General features: G+C 32.5%; 1 protein-coding gene across 12 annotated transcripts in view; it reads left to right on the top strand.

The window, feature by feature from the left end:
* Positions 1–18643, top strand: part of LOC120415418 (whirlin) — a 242413-nt gene extending 223770 nt beyond the window's left edge. For 11 of the 12 annotated variants that reach the window (XM_052709136.1, XM_052709135.1, XM_052709134.1 and 8 more), the window contains 3 exons: positions 12044–12235; positions 16430–16522; positions 16585–18643. In XM_052709136.1, the coding sequence (XP_052565096.1) occupies positions 12044–12235; positions 16430–16522; positions 16585–16713 (414 nt within the window). In that variant the 3' untranslated portion in view covers positions 16714–18643. Of the gene's footprint in view, positions 1–17; positions 24–795; positions 877–10967; positions 11058–12043; positions 12236–16429; positions 16523–16584 lie in introns of all 12 variants that reach the window. The other variant, XM_052709139.1, reaches the window with a different exon arrangement.
* Positions 18644–20626: the final 1983 nt, after the last annotated feature.

Here is a 20626-nt window from a genome sequence, read left to right as displayed (position 1 = left end):
CCACCTTCCAAAACTAGGACCAGGTAAGCAAACTGATTCGTGCTTTGCAAGTGTTTTATTTTTCTGTGTCAAACCGATTTTATATGATTTGATTGGTCTCTGATTTATAATTGAACATATTGATTTTAAGTTTCCTTCGAGAACTGAAAAAAACACACACACATTTGTTTGTTTGGTTGAAATATCCAGTGCTGACAATAGAACGATCAGATAACACACAACAACAATGAGAGTAGGAAAATCAGATGCTTCAGTAAAGCATTTGTCAGGGACTGTTGATTGTTTTGAAAGCAAAGACCGTGCATATGATAGTAACACCTACAGCAGAACTCATTTGAGGAAACTATTTCATGAGAAAATATACAAAGTAGTGAAACTGTCGAAGGTTTAAAAAATTGTAGTGTTTATTTGTTTTATCAAGTCCAGAACAACATAGAGCTATTATTTAAAATTCAAAGTTATAGAGTTAGAATCCTACTTCTTTCCAAAGGCTAGATTTAGATTTTCATTTATTCCAAATCAAGCTAGAATAGGACTTTTACTTTAGTTGTTACCATGTTAAATGTTGATTTTTTACTAGATTTTTTAGTAGATCCATTCCAAATTAGATGAAAACTCTAGTTTTAGCGACATTCTTTGTTCATCCCTTTTTGAAATTCCAATCCCTTCTCTTCCCCTCTAACCAACCAACCATTTGTGTTTTCTTACCTCTATTGTAACAAACTTAACAAAAACTCTATAAATTTTTGTCGGTGCCTATCTCCATAAATGTGTGTGTAAACGAAAATCTTACAGGGGAGCTACTTAGATGGATTACGATCGCATTTAGGTGGTTTAACGCAACGAGTCAAATCTTGGTACTGGGGAAGACCTCTCGTAAGTGCAAACAAATTGAACAAACATTTTTTCCCCCGAACTTTTTCGTTTTGTTTTCAAACTTTCTTCACTTTTGTTGTTATTTTACGAAGAAAATAAAATCACGATTAATTTTTGTATCTTTTCTTATTCTGTGTCATTTTTATCAATTTTGAATCTTTTTCACTTAATTTTAATCCAACAATTTATTTTTTCTTCATTTTCAATCCAATTGCAACTTTAGGTAGCATTTTGAGTCCGTTTTGAACGATTTTTCTTTTCTTGAAAATTACACCCCAAATCCCACCAACAGTAAAGTGACCAATTCCCGTGTTGTCAAAGTCCAAAATTTAGTCCGCACCAGTAATAATATTGCGAAGCACGAATTGTGTCCATTTTTATAAGTATGTACTACACACTCTCTCTCTCACACACACATACACACAAACACACACTCACGGCTCCCTGAAATGAACAAAAAAAAAAGCTTTGCAAAAACTGATACTTTTTTCCAGTTTTAGTTTGCTTTAGTTACCTAGAGTGCTTAAATAGTTACAGATTTTCTTCTTTAAACTCTCGGTGTTTTCTAGTTCAAATTTTAAACTTTTCTTCTAGTGTATTGTATCATTTTACGAATTTTAAACTAATTAGATGTAGTTCTTTAAATGCATGAGTTCTTCTTAGATAAAGTCATCAATTGAACATTAGATCATACCACAATTGGATTTAATCAAATTGAGATTCACCTCCATCCACAGATATTTATACAAATGGACACTATTGTTTGACATTCCATTGAAAGTACCCAACAAAATATCAGACGTTTTTTTATTCGTTCTTTCAAACTGTCAATCCTTAGTATTTTAAACTAATTCGCTTATACTTTTCGCACTTAGCAGCATGAGGCACCTCTTTCTTAGTATCAGAGATTTTTACAAACAAAAAAAAAACAACAACAAAATACAATCGAATTAAAATTTCTCACACTCTCATTGGAAATTAACTTTCATATCTTAGTATGTGTGTGTTGAAATTGACGATTCAGTCAAAATAGTAAACGATTTATCTAGCTCTCCTTTTTCTTGTTGTTTGAATTTTTAGCTAAATCTTACTTCTAGTCTGTTGTGTGTTGTTGTGAGCGTGCGTTTCCAGTTCCGGTGGTGTTAGTTTGCTACGCACGAGTTGAGATTTAGAGGACATCCGCGAAGAAAGGTTGAATTTCCAAATACGAAACGATCAAGAAATATAGTTCTTACGATATAAACAAGTTTTGCATAACGTTTGACGGATCGATCTGAAAATTTGTTAGTCGACTCGATTTAGAAAAATAAAAAAGCCACAATTTGGTTTTTTTAATTGCAGGAAATTTGATTTATCTCTTTAAAAGTAGTCTTGAGGAGTCAAATTGTGTGTCTGGTAAAAAATGACAGCAAAATTAATACAAATTTGGCGATTTTAAAAAATGATTCAATGATAGAATAACTAATGAATTTTTAAAGATTTCCGGTCTTAAAATTATTATTTTTGATCGCACAATTTTTATTGCTGCAATTTTTTACAAGTGACATGTGACATGGTTTATGAATGGTCCCTAAACTTGATTAAACATTAAAAATCGCTATGTATTTTTTATCGACTTCCTTTAGGAGTCTTCAGGGGTATCAAGGAAAAATTGAAATTTTGGGAATAAAACGTAGATGTGACTGTTTCATGTTCTCCTGTTCCTTAAGGGGTAAAAATGTCAGATGTTGGTTGAGCACACATTTGAACTTTTTTTTTAATCTGTTTTCAGGGAATTAAAATATACATTTTCATCTACTAACAAAACAAATTTGAAGCCATTTGGTTGTACCGTTGCCGAGTTATAGCTATTTGATGTTAGCAGTTTCAAAAAACGGGTGCCACGTTATCTCAACACTGCCTTGACCAAATCGGCTCAAAATTTTGGTGAAGACTGATCAAACTATTCCCGTGTGCATGAAGAAGGACGATTTTCAAAAAGTTTATTTAAAAAAAATACAAATACTTTTATGTTTTTCATATAAACAATCGTCAGTATTTCATTTTTGTATTTTAAAAAAAAGCAAAATTTAAAAATCGGGCTTCGTCATGCACACAGGATATATCTTGGGAGTCTTCACCTCAAATTTCAGCCAATTTGGTTCACCCCATCTCGAGATATCGTGGCACCGGTAAATCAACTCGGTGTTTTGAGAAAAACGCTTACAAAGTTTGACAGTCCGCTTTGCGCATGGCAAAATTTTGATCTTAAATCGTCTCTTACTCAGTTTAATCATGTAATATCTTCATAAAACTATCAGGAGTGATTGAAAATCATATTTTTAGTGGATTAAATAAATTTTCTGTGACATGAAATTTGGTGATTTTCTACATGTATGTAACCCCTTAAGCGAAATAGAGCGTTTAATTTCCCGTCCTATGAATTTCCATAAATTTCCCATTAACAATATTTCACTTTTTTTTATTTCTCAGAAATTGGTCCAGATCGCAAAATTTTGTGGAAAATGGAATTTCCGAAAAATGGTGAAATTTTGAGCTTTCATGTTTTCAGAAGAGTTATTTCAAATTAAAAGGACAATTTTTGATTTGGTTGTAAATTAGGGTGGTTCAGGATTAGGGTGATTTGGAAAATCTAACTTTTCAGGAATATTTGTAGGGATTTTTGTGTCTTCTAAAAACTTGTTGGGCTTGCCAATCCAAGCCACTTTGTCCAAGACACCGAAATTTTATCTCGTAATCTACGCTTTCAAATTTGAAAAAAGCACCTGAGCAAACCTTCAAAAATCATGTTTTAACGTAGCACTTTAGGGTTCAGTTTTAAAGAAAAGTGATATTCGGGGCACTTTAAAGCTCTAAAAAAACATTTTGATTTTTTGACGAGTAAATTTGGACTTAAAAATCAGAAGTTACAGCCATTTTAAGGTCAAATAAATGAGCAATTCTCTACCAAAACCGGAAATGGATTTTATTTGTATTTTTTGATTTGGCTCAAACTTTGTGGGGGCCTTCCCTATGACCAAATATGCTATTTTGTGTCATTGGTTCACCCATACAAGTCTCCATACAATTTTGGCAGCTGTCCATACAAAAATGGTACGTAAATATTCAAACAGCTGTAACTTTTGAGTGAATTTTTTGATCAATTTGGTGTCTTCGGCAAAGTTGTAGGTATTGATGAGGACTTTTGAGAAAAAAATAGGTACACGGGAAAAAAAAATTGCAGATTTTTTTATCAACATTTTTTTACTAAAACTCAATTTCCCAAAATATGTATTTTTTGATTTTCGAGATTTTTTGATATGTTTTCGGGGACAAAAATCCGCATCTTTTGAGCCATAGAGAAACATGGTCAAAAAATCTGCCGCCGAGTTATGAATTTTTGAAAAAAATAGTGATTTTTGGAAAAAAAATGAAGTTTCATGGAAAAACAAGTTTGACATTACTTTTTAATGCAAAATTGAATTTGCAATCGAAAAGTACTCTACAGATTTTTTGATAAAGGGCTCCGTTTTCAAGATATAGCCACCAAAAGTTTGATTTAAGCGAAATATTTGCAGTTTTTCAATTTTCAAAAATAGTGACCATGAGTGACCATTTCTAAAAATATTTTTTTTGAAAAGTTCAGAAAATTTGCTATAAAATTGTCTAGGAGACATTGAAGATTGGACCTCGGGTTGCTGAGATAGAGCCGCTTTAAGAAAAAGAAACACGAAAATTGAAGTTTTCTAAGTCTCACCCAATCAGCCCACCATTTTTTAATGACGATATCTCAGCAATTGATGGTCCGATTTTCAATGTTAATGCATGAAACATTCGTGAAATTTTCCGATCTCTTCGAAAAAAATATTTTGAAAATTTTAATATCAAGACTAACATTTTAAAAGGGCCAAACATTGATATTACGCCCATTTAAAATGCTAGTCTTGATTTAAAAATTTTCATAATATTTTTTTCGAAAAGATCGGAAAATTTCACGAATGTTTCATATATTAACATTGGAAATCGGACCATTAGTTGTTGAGATATCGTCATTAGAAAATGGTGGGCTGTTTGGGTGAGACTTAGAAAACTTCAATTTTCATGTTTCTTTTTCTTTAAGCCGCTGTATCTCAGCAACCAGAGGTCCAATCTTCAATGTCTCTTATACAATTTTATAGCAAATTTTCTGAACTTTTCAAAAAAAATATTTTTAGAAATGGTCACTCATGGTCACTAATTTTAAAAATTGAAAAACTGCAAATATTTCGCTAAAATCAAACTTTCGGTGACTATATCTAGAAAACGGAGCCCTTAATCAAAAAATCTGTAAAGTATTTTTCGATTGCAAATTCAATTTTGCATTAAAAATAATGTCAAACTTGTTTTTGCATGAAACTTCGATTTTTTCCAAAAATCACTATTTTTTCAAAAATTCATAACTCGGCGGCAGATTTTTTGACCATGTTTCTCTATGGCTCAAAAGTTGCGGATTTTTGTCCCACAAAACATATCAAAAAATCTCGAAAATCAAAAAATACATATTTTGGGAAATTGAGTTTAAGTAAAAAAAAAAGTTGATAAAAAAATCCTCAAATTTTTTTTCCGTGTACCTATTTTTTCTCAAAAGTCCTCAACAATACCTACAACTTTGCCGAAGACACCAAATTGATCAAAAAATTCACTCAAAAGTTACAGCTGTTTGAATATTTACGTACCATTTTTGTATGGACAGCTGCCAAAATTGTATGGAGACTTGTATGGGTGAACCAATGACACAAAATAGCATATTTGGTCATAGGGAAGGCCCCCACAAAGTTTGAGCCAAATAAAAAAATACAAAAAATAAAAATGGTCGAAATCGGCCGATTTCGTAGAGAGTTGCTCAAATGCCAATTTAAAATATCTCGAAAAGTCGCTAGCCAAATTTTAAGCGCCATGTTGCATTCGAAAGAGGAGATTCAGAACTACAAACGCTGAAAAAATCTCGGGGTGTTTCGCTTTAAACTTTAGAAATATTCATTTGAAAATGTCTAATTTTCAAGGGATAAGTGTATGGGACCACCCTAATGAAATTCAAAAATTGTTCAACTGTATGTTTTTCTATGTAATTTTTCCCGCTGAATCTGAATCTACCCTCAGAATTGAGCCAAAGTGCTAAAATATCGTTTTTTGATCATATTTTAGGTTTCTGGTTTCATATAAACAATAAGACATTATTATTAAGCATATGAAAGAAAACACATTACTATTAAATTGAAAACACCATACTTATACACAAATTTTCTTTTAATTTAAATTTCGCAGCAGTATTTTTTTTTTTTGGTTAAAAAGTGAAAAGTTTTCAACGGAAATTTAACTTTTTTCTATTTTGTTCAAGAGTTGAAAAAAGTTAAACCTATTCTTGAAAAGTGTTTTGACATGCAAAACATTGTTTCTGCATGATTTTTATTCTTTTTCTCGTTTCAACATTGTGTCATTATATATCTTAATAATTTGTTGAAAAAATTTCATTTCCCGAGATTTTTGTAACCCCCAGAAATTGGACACTATAGGCGAAATCAAAAATCTGTTGAAAAAGAGTTGGATTTAACGGATGAAATCTTGAAAAGTTATTAAATTTGAGGAAGTCATTAATGCATAGAATTTTTTCATAAATATAAACGTTCTACAGCGTCGATTAAACTTGAACCGATGACGCCCATATTTGAGACAAACATTCAAGTTTGCCTAAGGATTCGAACAAAGGAGTGTCCTCAAAAGTTTTATTTTTCTCACTTTAGTGGTTTATTAATGGCTCTAGACAAAAACAACAATTATTAATTTATTAATTATTTTTCAGTGAATATTTATTTTGCAAGAACACTAAATTACCGTAAACTAGGGTCAATCGGGACACATGGGGCGAATTGAGACAGCAGTTTTAACAATGTTGGAGCACAGTATTTTGATTTTTCTGGTTGGTTTCGGTTAGAACAGACACAGGCCAACAAAATGTGTACATCCATTTCCAAATTTTAAAGCTTTAAGTGCTCTAGAAACTGCAGTCCCTATTCAGACTGTTGTCCCGATTCACCCAAGATTACGGTAGGTGAAAAGTATCACAATTATTTTCTGTCGAAAGTCATGCGGTATATAATTCTTAAAGAAACCTTTGTTTTTTGCCTTCCTCACTGAGGTAAGGCTATAATCCTGCTCTAAAAATGAACTTCGTATAAAAACGTCGTAGACCCACCTTCATGTATACATATCGACTCAGAATCAAAAACTGAACAAATGTCTGTGTGTATGTGTGTGTGTATGTGTGTGTGTATGTGTGTGTGTATGTGTGTGTGTATGTATGTATGTGACCAACAAACTAGTTCATGTTTCTCGGCACTGGCTGAACCGATTTGACCCGAACTTGTTGCATTCGACTTGGTTTAGGGTCCCATGGATCGAGTTTTATACAGATTGAAGTTTCGATAAGTAGTTCAAAAGTTATGTATAAAAAGGTGTTTTCACATATATTTGGATCTCACTTAACTGTATGTAAACTATGTCCGGATCCACCATCCGACCCATTGTTGGTTAGGTTATCAAAAGACCTTTCCAACGAGTCCAAAACATTGAAGATCTGGCAACCCTGTCTCGAGATATGGCCTCTTAAGTGATATTGATGTACTTTTTTTAAGCCGGATCTCACTTAAATGTATGTAAACTATGTCCGGATCCACCATCCGACCCATTGTTGGTTAGGTTATCAAAAGACCTTTCCAACGAGTCCAAAACATTGAAGATCTGGCAACCCTGTCTCGAGATATGGCCTCTTAAGTGATATTGATGTACTTTTTTGAAGCCGGATCTCACTTAAATGTATGTAAACTATGTCCGGATCCACCATCCGACCCATTGTTGGTTAGGTTATCAAAAGACCTTTCCAATGAGTCCAAAACATTGAAGATCTGGCAACCCTGTCTCGAGATATGGCCACTTAAGTGATATTGATATACTTTTTTGAAGCCGGATCTCACTTAAATGTATGTAAACTATGTCCGGGTCCATCATCCGACCCATCGTTGGTTAGGTTATCAAAAGACCTTTTCAACGAGTCCAAAACATTGAAGATCTGGCAACCCTGTCTCGAGATATGGCCTCTTAAGTGATATTGATGTACTTTTTTGAAGCCGGATCTCACTTAAATGTATGTAAACTATGTCCGGATTCACCATCCGACCTAATGTTGGTTAGGTTATCAAAAGACTTTTTCAACGAGTCCAAAACATTGAAGATCTGGCAACCCTGTCTCGAGATATGGCCACTTAAGTGATATTGATATACTTTTTTGAAGCCGGATCTCACTTAAATGTATGTAAACTATGTCCGGATCCACCATCCGACCCATTGTTGGTTAGGTTATCAAAAGACCTTTCCAATGAGTCCAAAACATTGAAGATCTGGCAACCCTGTCTCGAGATATGGCCACTTAAGTGATATTGATATACTTTTTTGAAGCCGGATCTCACTTAAATGTATGTAAACTATGTCCGGGTCCATCATCCGACCCATCGTTGGTTAGGTTATCAAAAGACCTTTCCAACGAGTCCAAAACATTGAAGATCTGGCAACCCTGTCTCGAGATATGGCCTCTTAAGTGATATCGATGTACTTTTTGGAAGCCGGATTTAAAAAATAGATGAAACTTGTGTACAGCTATTGTTGTGAGGAAGGCTCCAACCACATAGGTGGATTAAGTTAGTTTTTTATATAATAGTAAGTTGAAATTGATAGTTCTAAAACCTCTTTTCACTTAGAAAAAAGTCTTGAAAAATCTTTAAAATTAAAATAACTATTCTTAAAAGTAAACCAAGTGAAGAAAATGAATAAAATTGGTGAATGTTTGATTTTTTATTCGAAAGTCTCAGAACTTTACAAAAAGTACGTCTATAATGCAATATTTTTTCAGAATGAGTCGTAATTTTTTTTGCAGTTCCGGAAAACACTTTTCTGTTGGATGTTTCAGTAAAACGTTTTTTTCTTCGCTTTTTTGACATCAACTGTGTAACCAAAACAGTGTGGAAAAATGTTACTTTCGATACAAGAGCTGAAAAGTCTAACTTTTGGATACAAGAGTTGAAAAGTAGATTTTTCAGCACTCAAATGCGTGCTGAAATGATATTTTTGCAATTCCGTCGTGAAACAACTTACTTTTCCTGTCATTCTTGAACGACGAAATAGCCTACTTTTCTGTACCAAAAATAACAGAATCGAATAGCAACACTTTTCAAAATAAATGCTGAAAAGTTCTTCTTTTCAGCACTGAAATAGGTGCTGAAAAGTAGAACTTTTCAGCACTTGTTTCGAAAAGTAACACTTTTCAACATTTTTTTGATTGAAACAATTTATTGACAAAATACATGAAAATTCGACTTAAAATTTCACTCAATGGGTGTTTTTCGAAATTGAAAAAAATGTTGTATGGAACTCGTTGCAAAACTTGATTTTTTCAGCACTCGTCGTATTTATCCAACTCGGTGAACCTCGTTGGATAAATGTACGACTCGTGCTGAAAAAATCCTCTTTTTGCAACTTGTTGCATAAACTACTATTTCAGCATTTAGGCAATTTTGTCACAGAAGAAAGCGTTGAAATTTTTGTTTCATTTTTCAGTTTTATTAATGAGGTAGTGATTTTTAACAATAATATGACATTGTAACAAACACACTTAGACAATTATATACAGCCTACCGCTTACCAAAAATCATGATTTTCTGAGTTCAATATTCCACTTTTTCATACGATTTTTTGAGTTCAGGTACTTCAGCCAAAAAAATGGTTATATGGGTTGAACTGAAAAAATCGTATGAATATTGGGATATTGAACTCAGAAAATCATGATTTTTGGTATAGAAACCATCGAAATACCGCAAGCCTGAAATCATTTCAACCCTGCTTAAAAAATCATAATAATGTTTAGTGATTGCAATCTGCATTTGACAGTTGAATATGAAAATGCTATTATTCTTTTTTTTCTTCTTCTTAGTTAACAAAAACATAAAAATGTAAGGGATCGTACCGCCCTCCGTCATAAAATATCAAAAAATATACCTTGAATTTGTGATCAGGGACATTTTTTCCCCTTAGAGCACAGTTTTACGAAAATCAATTTCATATTAGTTGTTGGTGAATGACTTTTTCTTAAATAAAAAATCTAATTGCATATCATTTTGATTTTGAAACAATGCTTTTTTGTACATAAATTTCAAAAAATTACAATTTCCTTGGGGGTTGTTTTCCGGAATATTTTTTGTCTGATTTCAAAAGTAAAAAAATCATTATTAGAAAAACCACTCAAAAAAAAAAAACAAAAAAGAAAAGCTTCTCGTTTGGCAGTAGTCCTAGCTTCATTCGTCCCTTGTGACGAAATATGCACACCAAGCGTTTCCTCCAAATTCAGCAGCATTTAGCACTAAGTCGACACCACACCACCTGTAAATAGGCTGTAGAAACGCCACACAAATCATGGCATAGGGCTTTAACAGCAGTTGCCAGCAGCTTAGAGCAAACACACATATACTTCCGTTGCCAAAAAGCTCAGCAATAAAAAAAAACATTGTACAGACATTCGACAGAGCTAATTGCAACACAAAACTCGTGTTTCACAGATATAAGGAACCCCGTGCTCCCCGTTTTCCCCCAGTGTCAGCAACACTGTTTGAGCTTAGGGAAGTGATACATTAGAACTAGGAACACTGTTTTCTCTTTTGATATAATTTGATTGATTTTCTCCCTGATTTGTTTGCTCCTAGAACAGAAAATTTGACAACACAAAAACACAAATGTTTTCTTTTCTCTCTTAGTTCACAAACACACCTACACTTCCCTTTTTCAAATCTGTGTTTTGTCCAAGCGTCAATTATTAGTTTTAATGTTTTACAAAAAAAAACTTATTTGTAAGTGAACAATTTTCTCATTTTAAACTGTGTTTCCTTTCTTCCCCCCGAAAATCTTCTTTTCGAAACTACCAACTTGTTAAACCAAAAAAAATACACTTAAAACCCAACTACAACAACACCACCACCATCACCAATACAAACTCAAAAATAAATCCCTTTCTGAAATGTGCCCGTGTGTAGGAGTTAGCGACAAAGTTGTCGAGAAGTTTTGATATGAAAGATGAAGGTGGATCGCTGTTGGGATCCGATGCAGGTGTCAGACGGCATCAGGTAAATGTCACACTATTGAAACAATTCAGCAAAACATCAACAGCGAAAAAAAAAATCCCCGCCCCCCTACACCCCTGTTTGTCAAGTGTAACAATGATGATCTGTTCCGCCATTTTGAACTAACCAATGACAGCCCCCCGTTTTGCAGTGTTGCCAGTGTTGTTGAAATTTCTATTTTTTTTTTGTTTTGTTTGTATTGTTGTCATTTCGTTTATTATTTTAAGATAGTGAGACAGTTTTTTGCCTAGAATCGATTACGACAAAAACCAAAAAAATAAATCAAAACTATTGTGCTAGATTGCGTTTTCATGTTACACAGCAGCAAAATCAATGACAATAAAAAAAATCACACGTTACAAGCGTTACAGTAGTGGAATGTGAGTTACTTGACCAAGTGTGTGAGTTATGTTCGTTTGTTTTTGCGAAGATTTTGTTTACAAATTTAGTGTTGTTGAGGCTGGTTGTGATCATTCAAGATTTAGTGTGTAGTCTCTCGAACATTTCAGCTGCAAAAAATATCATCATACTCACAGATCATGCCATCAATATCGACAGCTAACGCAGTAGTTTAGGCTGAAACCATTTTTTGCAAGTAGTTTAGTGATGAAAAGCACGAATAAAAAACTTTTTTTTCTTTTGTAGATGTATTTTAGATTTCAAAGTATTTTTGAGCACGTATTTTTGAAACAATTCATATTTAGGTAACGTTCAACTTACTCATTCAAATGTGTTTTCATAGTTCCGGTGTATTCTCATTGTATCTTTGATTCAAGTTGTTTAAATACTTCTGATTATTTGAATAAGTCAGCATCAAAAAGAGAGTTCAACTAATCAGAAGAAGCTTGCGCTTAAAACTCGTAATTTCCAGTGTAATTTGTCTGAGAAGTAAAAAAAACACCCCGTTGGGAAATCGTCCCAAAGCTGATATTTAAAACCCCCCCTCAAAACGCATCCCACTAACTGTTCAAAATTGACTTTCGTCCCAGTCGATGCAGCGGCTGCCGATGGACCAGAACGGCTCCTCGCTGGAGCAGTGCCAGGACCAGCCGCCCCACATTGTACCTGACCACCGAGGGAACCTCCACATCACGGTGAAAAAGTCGAAGCCCATCCTCGGCATCGCGATCGAGGGCGGTGCGAACACGAAGCATCCGCTGCCGCGGATCATCAACATTCATGTGAGTATTGAAGAAAATAATGATTAATTTGTATATTTAAATTTATCAAAATTCTGTATTGTTTCTTTAAACGTGTTTTTTTTAATTTGTGCAAATCTACAAATTGCTTTATGAAATTGCAATATTTTGAGATGGTTTTTTTGTCCGATAAAGTTTAGTTTTTGGTTAAATTTTCATTAACCATGCCAAATTCATGGAAGTAAATCTTAAATAATCTAAAAAAACTCAATTAATGATCAGTCCTAAATGTTTTTGCAGGTTTTTTTACTAAAAATAAAACAAGAGAAGTAAAGTTATTCGTAGAACAAAAGTTGCTTAAATTTACCTCCTAATTGCGGGAAAAATAAAAAAATCGAAAAAATTAAAACATAGCTGAAAACACTTATAAACAACAATGTCAGATTATTTTATGGGAGATCTGTATTTTATCTGTATCATGTCAAATTCGAAGCCATAGCAGACATTTTTTTTTTTAATAGCAGATTTAAAGTTTTAAATCATATTAAAGCATAATTCAATTACCAAATTGTTGAAATTTTTAAATAGAATGTTTAAAAAAAAACTGTATGCACAGATTTTTGTCATTTTTAAGATCGAAATTCTGTAAAATACAGATTTATCTGTATATCTGGCATGGCTACTTATAAATCAAATGACATCTTAGTTTGCTGATGTAAAGGTCCTAAGAGCTTACATCTGAAAATATTTTTTAAGATTACGAAATGAATTCCCACTTACTGAATTTTGCTGGAGACGTACGTACAAGTTTGGTTGATATACTGAAATCCGTTTTTTTTTTTTTCAAAAAAACATATCTCAAAATCTTGCTAATGGATTTTCACCAATGTTTTTAATTTATTTACTTTATATTTTTCGCAAACATCCTGAAAATCCACAGAAAAATATTTTTAGTTTTGAGCTCTTTGGTCCTGAAACCTCCAAATGAGATTCATTTATTCTAAAGATATCTGGAGTTTTTTTTAAATGGTCCAATAAACCAAATTTTCAGTTTTTGCCTTTTGGGTTTTTTTGAATACCCCTGACTCAAGGCGGTTTTGAAAACACCCAACAAGCAAAAACTGGAAATTTGGTTTATTGGACCTTTTCAAAAAAAAAACTCCAGATATGTTTTTTGCTAAAAACTAAAACAAATTCGAGTTTTGCGACCCATTTTATTTAAATTTGTGCAGTTTATTTCCTGTTACATTTGCACAGTAATTAATATTTTAGTGTCATTTTCGAGTTCAATGACCGGATTCGATTATCCAAAGTGCAGTGTTTCGAGGACTTCGGATAATAAAGTCTGTACTGTACCACCAAAAGTATGCCTTATTATGTACAAAAAATGGACACAAGTTAATCCACTCTACACAGAAAAAAATGATGGTAATATTCATCAGGAAATGGTGACAGATTTTGTGGCTAAAAAAATGATGAATTTTCATCAGTTTTTGATGAATATTCATCAGGTTCACATTTTTACACATTTTTTATGGAATATTACCCAAAAAAAGAGGTAATATTCAACCTACCAAATTTTCAACATTCCAAAATTGAACTCTTTTTTCTGTGTAGTCTACAAACTAGAGGTGGGCTCTTTCGCTCTTTTTCGAAAATTAAAAAAAATGGGGTGATTTTTATGTTTTTTTTTTGTCGATGGACTAAAAGTGAAACTAAACAAATAAGCTAAGATTCGCCTGAAAACCATAACACAGAAAAAAAAAAAGTTGAATTTTGGAATGTTGAAAATTTGGTAGGTTGAATATTAACTCTATTTTTGAGTAATATTACATAAAAAATGTGTAAAAATTTGAACCTGATGAATATTCAGCAAAAACTGATGAAAATTCATCATTTTCTGGGGTAAAATTAATCTTTTTTTTGCCACAAAATCTGTCACCATTTCCTAATGAATATTACCATCATTTTTTTTCTGTGAAGTCTTTGTCAAGATTTCTACTCGAATCTAAACGCTCAAATAATAGGATGAGGAGAGCATCCAAACTACTATATAGAATTTTGTAGAACATTGCTATTAATAGTACAAAATTGCATTCTGCTAAAATTAAAAAAAATTTTGTGATTTATTTCGACAAGATATTTTGCGAACTCTCAGAGGAACTATACCCTTTCTCGGCCTTTTTCTATTATCGGCCTATCAGCACTTTGATCATGAATTGCAGCTTATATTAAGTGTTTTTAACTGTTCCAAAGTAATAAAAAGCTGAAATAAAAGTGAGCAAGCAACTCTTCATAGTTCATAAATCTGAAAATATTGATTTAATAGCGGAAAACGGCAAAAGTGATGAGAATTGGCCGAACGGCTTAGTGTGATTGTAATGGGTATATTTACCCTGTCTAAATTCTAATTTAATCGATAAAATTTATAAATGCCAACATTTTATTGGATTATGGATTTTTTTAAAATCTTATAGGTTATTACATAGATTTTATTGCTAGGTAGAATTTTTCAAGTTAAGAATTTTGAAATGCTGAAAACTGTATTCGAGCAGTATTTAGGCAATTTATTTTTTGAAAATCATTAAGCTTAACTTTTGGAGTAATTTGAAAGAAAACTAGGAAACTGAAAATATGGGTCAGCCATTTTTTAAATAGCGTTAAAATATTAGCATAAATGCTAAAAAAGATATTTCAATGAATATTGATGAGAAAGTTGCAATAGAACTCCAACGATATATATCGATTCAGCTCTAAAAATGTCAGAACAAAGCCACCTTTTATCCTCCCGGGCAGACGGTAATAACAAAATTCATGCCATTTCAATAACAAATAATGTTAAAATAACAAACAGTGTTATGGAATATTCTTGCAAAATCCATTTTTGCTTAAGAGTATAATAACAGTTTGTGTTATCATAACAAAATTTGTTATTGGTCTGGTATTGGTCGAAAGCCAAAACAACTTTAGAATAACATTTTTTGTTATGGAAGAATAACTCCAACTACAACAAAAAATAATAACAAAGATTTGTTTGAAGAATAACCAAAAATGTTATTAGTCTGTTATTACAATTACAATCCAATAACAAAAAAATCATAACGACGAATAACAAATCTTGTTATAAATAACATAAAATGTTATTGGCCTAGTTTTTTCAAATACCAAAAAATGTTATTCCCAAGTTATTTCCGTCTGCTCGGGCTGCTTTTATGTACTCGAAGAAGTACATCGTGCGACAATTTTGACAAATTAGGAATTAATTTATAAGCATAACATTTGAAGTTACATTTTAAACTCTCAAACACTATTTTAATACGATTATTTGCTGGAAATTCAATGAATTTTATTTAGATACTTAAAAAACAAAAGTTCAAAAATCAAATTTCATGTACTGTCAAAGTCTAGGGTTGACTAGTCATCAATAAGACACAACGTTGAAATCTCACAAATCGAACCAATATGGCTCAAATTTGAGGGAAAGGTGTGTCTACTGTTTACCTTTGAGTCACATGAGTGGCATTGATTATGGGCGCTTCCTTACTAAGTTATTTATAAAAGTTTAATTGTGGAGTTCTAATGAAATTCAAGTAGAAAAATACATTTTCGCATTGAGGCTAGCATTAAAACAAAACATAATCATTTTTTCATTTTTGTTTTCATCATTTTAGTTGAGTTGAATTGAACTACAATGTTCTTTCATTGGATTTGACCAAATTTTCGGCAGTGCCCTGAATCCCAAGCTGTTTCATTGTTCCCCTTTCTTGTGAGCCCATGGGTAACAATGAGAAATTTTGATTTTGTTCACATAACGTTTCAAAAAAAAAGTCGTGAATTGATCATTAGTTTTGACAAATTTATGAAGTTTGTACTGAAAATGAAAATAAAGTACTTTTTAGAATATTTTTGTTGGTAGAATTGCTTTCAAATTGTCAATAAAACAAACTTTCAATAAAACATTCAAAAAAACGTTGCAAGAAATATTATTGCCATGGTCTCAAGTGCGTCTACAATGAGATAGTGACATAGCCTTAGTTGTAGAGGTCGGATTTATCTAATATTTTGGTCGACGTTAAACAATTTTTTGAGAGGAAATGCCGCAAAAAAAAGTGAGGTTAAAAATCAAAAATCTCTGGAAGTTTAAAACAACGGACCCATTTCTACAAATTTTGAGTCGGTGAACAATTTCACTTTAAAAATAAGAAAATATAAAAATTTCAATTTTTTAAATTTCAGGAACACGGGGCAGCGTACGATGCGGGCGGACTGGAGGTGGGCCAGCTGATACTGGAGGTCGACGGTAACAAGGTCGACGGGATGCATCATCAGGTTTGAATCCTCTTTACTAATTAAATGTTTTCAACTTAATTCAAACTTTTTTTTCATGTTAGGACGTCGCCCGACTGATAGCGGAGTGCTTCGCCGCACGCGACAAGAACGAGATCACGTTTCTCGTGGTGGAAGCAAAGAAATCAAACCTAGAACCGAAACCAACAGCATTAATATTTTTAGAAGCATAGCATTTGCTATCCCTGCCGGCTAGCGATCCGGATAATTCTGAAGTGCCAGAAAAAGGGATCGACCTTACCGCTGATAAGATGAAGTAAGTTTTCTTTTTTGAAAGTTCGGAGCTCGGGGAGCTCCGATTTTGCGTTTGTTTTCTCTTTCTTTCTTTGTTTTTATTGGTTTTTTTCTCACCGACCATTTTTAACTGCAATCGATGGGTTGCGGGAAAAGATTGTAGAACTTTCCCCACTGTTTAGTTGGAAGACACTTTTAAAGGGGACAGTGCTACAAACTTTTCAAACTCGTCGAACTTTACTTTCTTTGCTCAACTTTTGCTGCCGATTTTGAGTTGTTCTACGTTTCTTCAAAAAGAAATAGCATCAATACACATGCCACATCACCACTTAACAAACTTGTAAAAACTTAGCTGGAAGTTTGCGACGTAAAGTTTACTCAGAAAAGGTTACACACAAAGTAGGTAAATTTAAACACAAAAACACTGCCGTACTTTTAAATGTTGACACTTGAAATCACACTCACCCACATTCTTGGGCGGATTTGGCGTAGGCCAATTCAAAACCCTTTTTAGATAGACCGAACCCAGCTCTCTCGGAAGCAACTAAATTTTCTGTTAAGTACGCCGTAGCTAACGATTAGTGAACGAAAAGGAACAATCAAATTGCGTTTTCTAACAACTAAAGTGAAAGAAACAAAAAAAAACACTCACAAGACTTGAAATGCTGTATTTTGCTATCGTTTTATTTTTGGTAATTTATTTCCTCTTTTCTATAAGTTCTATACTTTTCGCTTTCGATTTACCTTAAACAAAAAAAAGAAAACAATCAGCAGAAGAGATAAGAAAGAATTCTTTATTCGCGGTAATTCAGAGATATTCTAGCCGTCAGGGATGTTAAATCAGGTTGAAGAACAAAAAACACGAAATGAACACTACCAGAAAACAAAAGCAAAACAACAACAACAACAACACAACTCGAACAATCCAAGTGGAGAAAAAAGTAAGAAATCAAGAGAAACGAACGTCACAGCTCACGCGATCGTAGTGACCGTGGGGAAGAGTGACGTTCGCGCGTGGATTAAACGCCTGCAAGTAGGCAACCCTGCGCGAGCAGGGCTGTGCAAAGCACGCGTAAACAAATGAAAGACAAAACACAACAAGCCAAGAGCGCAAATCGGGTAAACAAAGAGTAATAAAAACTGCAATAACGCGTGCAAATGTGTGCGAGCGTGTGTGTGTGCGTGTGTTTGACTGTTTGTTGCGTAAGTTTGCGCAAAATACAACCTTAAATGCTAGTGTAGCGAAAAGCGAAAGCAAAACAAACAACAAAATTCTAGCATGATTAAAAAAAGTGTTTGAAACAAAAAAAAATCTAAATCGTTATTTGTTGACTCGTGGATAAGTGCGTGGCTGGGCGCGTGTGTTTGTTTTGTTTTTAATTTAGTGCGTGCTGCGTGTAAGAAAGTATTGCTTAATGGCCACCCCCGCGACAACTGTCAAACCTGACCGGCTGTCAGTCGCAGGGGTGGGTCGATCTTTGTTGAACATAATGTGCTTGTCGCGCTAGGTTAAGCTACTAAAAAGCAACATGGTACCGATGGCTAAACTAATTGTTACTGCTCGTGTGATACTCTTACCATAAAGAAATACGAAACTTGCAAAATTATTACTAAAACAATACACAGACAAACAGACAGAGACACTGACAGACCACGAACACGAACACATTTCAAAACGATGATATGAGTCTAAATACATTAATGCTGCGTTCTTTTCCGTAAAAAAAGAAATACATTCTACAGAAAAGACGAACCCCTCCCCTTGAAAAAGAAGGATTGAAATTGGGCCTGAAAGTTCTAGGAAATGATTGTTTTTGAACCAAACGTACGAGAAATGCTATGTAGGTGCTGCTGCTAAACTAAAAACAACCCGCTATTGTGTATGTAATTTGTGTGTATGTATGGGCGCGCTAGGTGGCAAAATTTAACGCAAAAAAAAAATTGACATGGAATTTGAGTAGGATTTGGTGCTAGATGGTTACTGTAATTGGCGGCTTTTTGCGGAAGAGGTGCTTCAGAAAGAGGGGGTGTTGCAAGCAAGGGGGTGGATTTGTTGAATGCATTGTAAATTTGGTATTTTTACGGCTTTTTTTTAATTTTTAAAGCATTGTTTTATTTTAATTTTGTACACGCAATTAGTTTTTTCAATAAAAAAACTAAAAATCATGAGAAAAAACTATTAAAAACTGAATTAAATTTATTTTTTTTAAGTTTGAAAACAAAACCATGAATTAGATTTGTTAAAAAAATTAAAATATAAGTAAAATCCTTAAAAACTTTCTTCTATTACTAAATAGGGTCTTCAAATCTGCATTTATAACTGTAGAAATTGATTTGGTTTTATTTTGTTTTAAGCTTTTTAGTTTACAATTTCGGCTGAAGAAAATCATTTGAAAAACATTGTTGTTAAAAGATACTATTTTCACTGGTAATTAGCCACAAAAGGCACAACGTACAACTATTTCTTACCACTTTTTTTTTTATTTTATGCAAAAAAAATTGTTAACTTTGATTCAATGAATCAACTGTGACCCCAAAGAACAAGCTGTCAAGCAAAAAACAAACATTTTTTTAATTGATTCAAAAATCAAATTTATACTATTACTGTTCAATTACTGTTTATTGCCGTTTGATATAAAATCCACAATCAAAACTCGATTAAAGCACCCAATTGGCGATAAAGTTATCGGAAGAATCGACAATCAATGAAAATTAACTAAAAAATTGTTTAAATAATTAATTAGCTAAACTGCCCCATTTGTAGAAAACGCAGCATGTTTTTAAATCAATTTTCAATACAATGGAATTTTAAGCTAAAAAAAACAAAATTTCCACAATATACCGTATTTCGAATATTCTTTCATTCAGAAAAAAAGCGTTTTTATTTTATTTTTCATACCACAAAAGTATTTGGAATAAACCATTCCCCAGAAACATTGTCTGCGTTATCAGAGTGAATTATTTAAAGTTTGAAAATTGTAATTCAAGATTTATGTAATAATTTGTAAAATTTTAAGATTCCAAGATTGAGATTTTTGATGATTTGAAGGATTAAAGATTATTTTTTTTTAATTTTAAATTCAAAATGTATTTTTTATTTTTTTGTGAATTAAATGTTTTTAAATTTGGGACCTTAATTTTTCAATTTTTTTCGATAATTTGAAAATTTAATGATATGAAATTCTTAATATTTTTAGTTTTGGATAATTTAAGATTTTTGAAAATTTGAAGTATTGAAATTTTGAGATTTAAAGATTTAAAAATTAACAAAAAAAATTGCATATTAAAAAGATTTTTTTTTAATTTGAGATTTTTTTTTAAGATTTGAATATTTAAAAATTAACAAATTTAAAAAATAAAAAGATTTTGAAGATTCAATAAGGCCGCTAAAAATATTTTTTGAAGTTTATGTCCCTCGACTCTGGTCAAAGTCGAGGGGGGCAAAAAAATGAATTTACGAGCCACGGTTTTAACATTTGAATGAAAAAAGTGTTTAAAAATGCATTATACACCTGTCCAGTTGTTTTGCAATCATTAGTTTCCAAAATACCTAAGTTTTGACGAAAATTTATTTTTTTTGCCAAAAATAAAGTTTTTGCGGTGCTGTACATTGGAATTTCATAAAAATTCAAAATATTTTAAATCCATCCCAAATTTGCAAATTTGCAACGGCCTTAATTGAAATATTTTGAAGATTTGAATATTTTTAGAACTTAAAGGATAAAAGATTTGAAGAAAAAAGAATTTAATTGATTTGAAGATATGATGATTTTTTTAGATTTGGAGGTTTGATGATTTTTTAGGGTTCTAAGGATTGAAGATTTTAATGAAGAATTGAATTGATTGAAGAAC

Source organism: Culex pipiens, chromosome 2 (assembly GCF_016801865.2).
Source record: "Culex pipiens pallens isolate TS chromosome 2, TS_CPP_V2, whole genome shotgun sequence".
NCBI lineage: Eukaryota > Metazoa > Arthropoda > Insecta > Diptera > Culicidae > Culex > Culex pipiens.
Note: the sequence above shows the minus strand (reverse complement) of the source record. Positions and strands in the feature narration are given on the sequence as shown.